The following is an 8,641-nucleotide window of genomic DNA, read 5'->3' on the forward strand; positions in this document are numbered from 1 at the left end:
TGAAAATTACTTTTACCTACACTATAGATACAATATATGTTATTATATTGTTAAAAAGTGTAGGTATAAGTTATAATGACACAATATATGTTGTTGATTCTCATTCAAAAGTAACACTAAAGTGTATGCAACTATATATCGAATAGATTTATACTTATATATATTGTATCTATAGTGACACTTTTTGTATGTTGCTATATGTAACATTTTTTGTAATGTATATAAATTAATTTTCCATTTATTCAAGAAAGAGAACATTTGCTTACATCATCAAGGTGATGTACTCCAACGTCATATATAAAGATCATGGTATCCCAACACCCTTTTAACTTTTGACAGCTATTCACACCAAACTTATCTCAACCGTTCATTACAACTCAATCAACGGTAGTCATAGTTGATCCATGTCAATCAATTTCATTGGTCCATTTCCATCACAACCCATTATATAAGCCAAGCAATTGCTTAGACACATTTCATATCTTCCCTTTTGTTTCTCTCTTTGTTGTTAGAACTCTTTCACTTCCTTCATAGCCTTTTTTGTTCGATCGAAACTCATAACCATTCACCAATGGAAAGTCGAGATAAAACCTTAGGATCCAATGCTACCAAAAGGGGCACCTCAAGAAGCAAGAAAGCCGGTCTCCAATTCCCTGTTGGTCGTGTTGCTCGATTCCTCAAAGCTGGCAAGTATGCTGAGCGCATCGGCTCTGGTGCCCCTGTATACCTTGCCTCTGTTCTTGAATATCTTGCAGCTGAGGTAATTTTCCTTGATTGCCTTGAATTTCCTTTTCATATCTGTTGTTGGATTTAGGGTTATAAAATTAGGGTTTATTTTCCCCAATTTTAGAAAATAATTATGTTTTGGTGATCAATTTCAAATAATTGAAATGATGATTTGCTTTAATTAGTATTAATTGTTTGTCGAAAGTTTATTTTACATTTTTTTGTTTAGGTTTTGGAGCTGGCTGGAAATGCTGCAATGGACAACAAGAAGACTCGAATTATGCCTCGACATATCCAATTGGCAGTGGGGAACGATGAAGAGTTAAGCAAGCTTCTCGGAAATGTGACCATCCCCAATGGGGGTGTGACGCCTAATATTAATAGCATGTTGTTGCCCAAGGCTGGGACCTCAAAGAGTGTTGGGACCTCAAAGGTTGCTAGTGTTGATGATGACTTTTAAATGTTTTTTTCCTACCTAGTTTGACCTGTTTCCCTTTTTTGCTTATCAGTATTGAACAAGGTTTGATCCTTGTGCTATGTAGTTGCAATTTATCTTCTGTTAATGATTTAAATATAAGGATAATCAAGTTGTTTCTTTTCAAAATATTTTGTTGAAATTTAATTTTGCTTTTTTATTTTTATTTTCTTCCTTTTTAGGTTCAATGTACTTATTTGTTGGAAAAATTGCAATTTTAGTCTATCTATTATATGAAATTCGTAATTTTGGTTCCTTTATAGAAATTTAATTCATTGATCATTAAAATTTTGTAATGTTGATTATGACCTAATATCGGCAAATGATATGATAATTATTATTTAATAATATTTAGTCTAGTTTTAGTTTCTATTTTTATTCAATTTTCATCTCATTTCACTACTTTTATGTGATAAAATTGAAATTAAAAGTGAAATTTGGCATAAACAATTTTAAACGTTAATTGTCATGTCAGATCATAATGAATATTACAATTATAATGATCAATAGATTAAAATTCTATTAAAGGATCAAAATTATAAATTTTATAAAATTAGATGATTAATATTGACGAATTAAAAATTGAAGGACTAAAATTACAGATAACATATTATACGAGGACAAAAACTAAAATTTAACATTTTTTTTAAAAGCACAATTATCCTCCACTAAAGGCAATTTCGTTTGAGCCTATATTGAATATAGCCTCTGATACCTAGTCATAATGGATGATGTTTGCTTGAGTTTTCTATATGCTTAATCTTAAGATTGATGTATTATGATAATCAATAAGAAAATAGGTTGACTTTGATCTTATCAAATACGAGCTACAATGAATAATATTCACCATTGTCTTCCATATATCTCTTTTTTGGATAGATCTCATATAATGTTGTTATATTTGTTTGACATCATGCAATTTAGGTAAAACAAACATTGACACAAATAAGGCTAAAGAAAGGGAAAAATATACATAGAATGTTCACAAATGAAGGATTTGTAACACCTTGATTTTTTATAAAATAATATTTATTTGATTATTATTTTATAATAGTTTTCAACCTTTTAATTAAATAATATTGTATTTGAAGTTAATAGGCTAAAAAGTGATTTTTTTCATGAATAAAAAAGCTTATGTTTTTTGTTTAAAAATAAGGGCTAGTCTTTTATCTCCATGATCTCACTTAGTTCTCTTTTTATAGTTATGAAGGATTATGAGACTTATTCTTCCTCATTAATCTCTTGTTTTTTCTTCTTGACTTTTGGGTACCTTGATGCCGCCATAAATTCAAGCGAAGAAACAAGAAGGTTGAGATGAGAAATGCTATCAAAAACATTGCCTTGCACAAGCATTTATCAAGTAAGAAGGAGAGTGAGTTATCTCACAAAGAGTGAATCGTGAGAGTGAAGTTGGCCCTAAACTTCGTGGGCTTTATGGTTTTCCCTTTTGTCATGTTGTTTAGATGAGCTTTGAATATTCAAAGATTTTTGTATATTTTATTTTGGTATGATAAGAATGATTATCTTGTTGTTGAATCGCTATCATGAGTTTGTGTTTAAAGTTATTGATATATTTAATTGCAATTGATTTGTCGATGATTGATGTTTATACTTTGCAATTGATTGGTATTATTTCCATATTGTGACAAGACCCTTAGACTTGTAATAATTGTAAAGATAAGATGAGATAAGATAATAATAGAAAAAAAATGAGACGTCCAGTTTTGAGATAAAAATATAATAATTATAAAGATGAGATAAAATCATAGGTTTAAACAATGTTTTCAAAATTGGACTAGTCATTAAATCGATATGGGCACTGATTCAAGATTTAATAGTTCAACCATGATTGAATTATGCTCAAATTGATATTAATAAAATAATTATTATTATTATCTTTACAAAATTAGTATTAACTAAATATAATATATAATTTTATAACACTAAATATTAAAAGAAAATATTTATTATAGATTCTTAACATTTAATATACATGTAAACTTCTAAGTTATATAAAATATTTAAATTTAAGTTTTAATAAAATATAACAAGACCCACTAATAATAACAAGTTTACATATAGAATAAAAAGTATCAAATTAATATAATATAAACTATACAAAATAAAGATATTAAAAATTTAAATTAATATAAATTATTATATTATTTTTATGAGACAAATATTAAAAATAAGTTATTCTAATGAATAATTTTTTTTTATTGAATATGATTTTCATTGAAAATATTTTAAATTAAATTTGAAAAAATAAATATTTTTAATTGGATCAATGCAAATCAAATTTTTACTAGTTCTTGATTTGTTCGATGTAGAATGATTTTCTGGCTAAACCAAACCGATTAAGGATTGATTTTTGGTCGAATCAATTTGATCGACTAGTTCAATTCGATTTTCATAACAATGGTTCTAAAACTCAAATTGGACTAGTGAATTTGACCAGTTCAACTAGGAACTAGACCAAAAGTTGATTTGGTAATGATTTCATATTGAACATGTAACTAGTCTGTGACATGTCATTAACTTGACCTTTAAACTAATATGAGTTGCAACTCAGTCCTTAAACTAATTGTGGTTCTCAAATATTTGAAAAGCTTGGCGCTCCTACATGTCCATAAGTTTTTATTACTTTTGGTGAAAGTCAAATCTAAGATTTTACACACAAGCCAAACTTAAAGTTGTTGGTTCTAAAATAAGAGAGAAAACAAAAAAAGACAAACCATATACAAGAACAAATCAATAACCTTAGAAACAAGAATACTCAACAAGAATATAAAACGTAAACGCAAAAAAGTTGCAATAGCAAAAAGAAAAAGATTGAGGGAAGAGAATACAACAAACTTACGTAGTTCAACCAATTTGGCCAACATCCACGGAAGATAGAATGTTTCACTATCTAAAAACAAGATTAAGTCTTTACAACAAAACAACATTTTGCTTTCTTAGAAATGTCATTGATCTCTCTAATCGGTTCTCCTCTCATCTTCATGTATTTTCCTTTCAACTCTCTGTGCTTACACTTAGCACTTTGCTCTCACGCTTTCTCTCACGCTTTCTCTCTCTATGTTGCTCTTATAAAGGATCCACAAACACACACACACAAACACACATGTATAAGGATCCAAGAAACTAAGATTGTGTTTTATAAAATAGGACAAATTGAACCATCAAATTAATGAAGACAGACTATGTGTAGTCAAAACCCATAAGATGAATGGAGATAGACCGAATGTATAGTATGAACTTGTCAAATGAATGGAGATAGACTAAACTTATAAATAAGGATGGGTATACCGACCGATCCGGCCCATTTAAGGCATGACTTGCAAAACCTGCATTTTATACTGATCAAACAAATTTGACCCATAAAATAAATGGACTTATTTTTCAAGTCCGTATTTGATCTACCAAAACCTGTAGATAAACGGACCGGTTCGTGGGGCTAAATAATGATTAAAAAATAAAAATACATAAAATTAGAAAAAAAAATCTTTTTCATTTATAAGCTAAATTTCATCACACTAAAATTTATCAATATTTAAAATGGTTTAAAATACTAAAAATTAAAATGTTAAAATAAAAAATGTTACAAATACTTATATAATAGTATCAAACTTTCAATAATAAAAGTATCAAAATGTCATAAAAATAATCCAAATGACAAATACATGTCAATTAAACATAGTTTTAATGTTATAATAATTTAAAAGATTAAATATAAAACTAAATATTAAGGTCTTAATATCTAAAAATATTAATAAGTGAAGTCCGCGAACGTCATGGATTGGGATAAAAAATTAAACATTGTCATACGAATTTGAAAAAAATGGGTTCGTTATCCATGAAGTCCATGGGCTTACAAACTGATTAGTGGATCTGGGTCCATCTACCCACCCTTACCTATAAAACTATACAAATGAAAGACTTTACAAAGCATATATATGATATGGTAGATTTTGAGTCATAATCAACAATTCTCCACCTTAACTCTAAATCTAGATAAATAAAAACCCTTTCACGACAATACCACTCTCCCATTTTAAAACGAACATCAAACAAAGTTGATCAAGTCCAAACAATGCTTGAACTTGGATGTGGAAAGAGATTTCATAAACATATCAATAAGATTGTGTTTAGATGCAATCTTCTCAATTTGAATTTCTCTAGAGTTAACCACATCTTTGACAAAGTGAAGTGTTATATCAATGTGTTTCGTTCTCTCATGATAAACCTGATGATTTGCAAGATGTATAACACTTTAGCTATCATAGTAAATTGTCACACATTTTTGTGATATGCTTGATTCACCAATCATCCCTTTTAACCATAAAGCCTCATTCATTCATTCAACAAGAGCAACATATTTTGCTTTTGTTGTAGACAAAACTACCACAGGTTGAAAATTTGCTTTCCAACTAACAATAGTCCCAAACAAAATGAACACATACCTAGATAATGATTTCTTTGTATCAATGTTTCCTGCATAATTTGCATTAACATATCCCATAATAGTTTCTCCATCTTGAATTGCCTTCTTATACCTCAAACCAGATTTTTGAGAACCATTCAAAACCTCAATACCTTACTTCAAAGCCCCCAAATGAGCTTGACTTAGATTTGCCATAAATCAGCTAACAATGCTAATAGTATAAGCCAAATCAAGCCTGCTACAAACCATGTCATACATTACACTTCCTACTCCACTTGCATATGAAATAGAGCATATCTTATTCCTTTCTTCTTTAGTTCTAGGGTCTTGTGTGATGACCCAAAGGAGTACTAATAGGTTTAGATTGATGCATCCTAAACCTCTCCACTACCTTTTACATGTACTCATGTTGAGATAAAAAGAAATTCTCCCTCTGACTTGTTTCTCACAATATCCATCCCAAGTATCCTCTTAGAAACACCAAGATCTTTCATCTCAAACTTAGAATTTAATTTCTCTTTGAGCATACCAATCTCATCCTTGCTAAAGCTTGCTACTAGAATATCATCCACATATAATAACAGGAAAATAACACATTTTTATTTATTTTTTAATATGTAAACATAGTTATCATAATTGTTCCCCAAAAAACCCAAGCTTAACAAAAAATATCAAACTTCTTATACCACAAATACAAACTATTTCAAGTTATAAAGTGATTTTCTTAAGAGATAGACCTTAGACTTATCATTTATAAACCCCTTAAGTTGTTGCATTTAGATAATCTCCTTATGGTCCCCATGAAGAAAAGTTGTTTTAACGTCCAATTATTCCAACTCTAGATCATACTAATTCACCATTGCCATCAAAATCCTTATAGAATAATGTTTTACCATAAGTAGAAATATTTCACTATAGTCAATCCCTTCCACCTAGGTAAACCCCTTTGTCACAAGCCTTACCCTATACCATACCCTCTCCACACCTGAAATACCTTTATTTTTCTTGAAGGTCCACTTGCATCCAACTACCCTTTGATTCTTGGGCAAATCCACAAGCTTCCAAGTCTGAGTTTTATCCAAGGACTTCATTTCTTCATTTATAGCTTGCAACCAATTCTGTTTTTTCTTACTCTTCATAGCCTCTTTAAAACTCCTTAGTTTTGAGTCTTGTATCTCTTCAGCCACAATAAAAGTGTAACTAATAAGATCAAGATACCCAAATCTCTTAGGAGTAACAATACTTCTCCTAGTCCCATCTATTGTCAATTGATAGTCTAAAAAAACAAAAAATACATTGTCTATTGGTACACCATCTATTGGTGTAATACTATTTCCATAATCACTAGTAGGAGACTCCACCTCAAACTGTGTTTTCTCCTTAATTGTTCTTGAGTTGCTTTCTTCTAGATTTTTGCACATCATCCCCATTTTGGTTTCATTAAATATGACATCCCTGCTTATAAAGCCTCTTGACTCTCCTGGATCCAACTTCCACAACTTGTAATCCTTCACACCCTTTGGATAACCAATAAAGATACACTTTATAGCTTGAGCCTTAAGTTTTCTTTCTTGATATGAGCAAAAGCTAGAGCACCAAAAACCTCAAAATTTGAATAGTCTACTAGTTTACCACTCCACTTTTTCATAGATGTCTTTAAATTTAAAGTTGAAGACAAACATTTGTTTATCAGATTCAGTGCAGTATTTGTAGATTCACCCCATAAACTCTTAGGTAGACCTACATCCAACAACATACACCTCACACATTCCAAATGGTCCTATTCATCCTTTTAGCTAGACCATTTTGTTGAGGATTATGAGTTACAGTCTTATGCTTTTTAATTCCACGTTTCTTGCAAAACTCATTAAATTGTTTTGAAACAAACTCTAGACCATTGTCAATTCTTAAAACCTTTAATTTAGTTCCTATTTTATTTTCTACAAAAGTGTGTATTCTCTAAATTATTGAAATGATTTAGACTAATTTTTAAAAAATATAAATCCACATTCTTCTTGAAAAATCATCAATCATAGTGATAAAATAGAACCCCCTCCACGAGTCTTCAACTTTGAAGGACCCCAAAGATTTGATCGAACATACACAAATGGTCTACTAGCACATGCATACCAGTCTCAAACATAACATTATGAGATTTTCCTAATGTGCAATGATCACAAAAATCCAATTTATCCAATTTATCACCATCCAACAAATTTTGTTTTCCTAGTTCCACCGAACCTTATTCACTAACATGCCCAAGCCTTAAATGCCATAATTTTTATTTTATCATGTAGAGTTTGACTTCATATAGATGCATGAGTAATAACAATGTAACCATCAAGAATGTATAAACCATTCCATTTACTCCCCTTAGCAACTATTATGGCACCATTAAAGTGTTAGAAATTTTATTTCTAATAATTATTGTGGGCTACATATATTATTTGTAGTATTTATATTAGTTATTTACATTTAGTTGGGCTCAATAAAAGTAATCTAATTTTAGTGAGCCTTTAGACTGCCAACAGAAAAAAATTGATATGGGCCCAAATAAGTGGAAATCAGATTTGGCCCATTAGGGGTTAATGGGAACCCTAATAGGTTTAAAATCATAAAGATGGTCATGGTCCCCAATATGTCAAATCAGAAACACACGTCTCTCTGTCTCCCCATCAAAAGAGTAACATCAAGTCCCATCAAGGAATCCAGTGATTTGGCTGAGGAAGATCATTGCACCAAAAGACTATTCCGCTGCAACCTTTTGATCAACGTCAATGGATACAGGTACGTATTATTAACAGTAACTCTGTAATCTGAGACAACGGTTCTTAATATTGATTAATGGAAAATTTTTATTTGGCTTAAGAAATTTTATCCCAACAAGTGGTATCAGGGCCGCAGTTTTATTAGGTTATGGGGTTCTAAAGCGTATTGTTACAATTTTTTCCCTCTCTTCATTGATAATACGTGTATTTGAATGCGTTGGTCATTTT

At 30.2% G+C, this 8,641-nt stretch overlaps 1 protein-coding gene across 1 annotated transcript; it reads left to right on the plus strand.

Annotated features, from left to right (window-relative positions):
* Nucleotides 1-471: 471 nt before the first annotated feature.
* Nucleotides 472-1,330, plus strand: LOC109815097 (histone H2A.6). The gene is made up of 2 exons (XM_020379691.3): nt 472-760; nt 956-1,330. The coding sequence occupies exons 1-2, from the start codon at nt 572-574 to the stop codon at nt 1,184-1,186; spliced, it is 420 nt and encodes a 139-aa protein (XP_020235280.1). The 5' UTR covers nt 472-571; the 3' UTR covers nt 1,187-1,330.
* The last annotated feature ends 7,311 nt before the right edge of the window (nt 1,331-8,641 follow it).

Source organism: Cajanus cajan, chromosome 10, assembly GCF_000230855.2.
Source record: "Cajanus cajan strain Asha chromosome 10, NIPB_CcT2T_4, whole genome shotgun sequence".
In the NCBI taxonomy this organism is placed as follows: domain Eukaryota; kingdom Viridiplantae; phylum Streptophyta; class Magnoliopsida; order Fabales; family Fabaceae; genus Cajanus; species Cajanus cajan.

Coding starts and splice junctions, on each gene's coding strand:
- LOC109815097 (XM_020379691.3), top strand. CDS start 572: ATGGAAAGTCGAGATAAAACCTTAGGATCCAATGCTACCAAAAGGGGC. Junction 761..955: donor TTGAATATCTTGCAGCTGAG/GTAATTTTCCTT, acceptor TTTTTTGTTTAG/GTTTTGGAGCTGGCTGGAAA.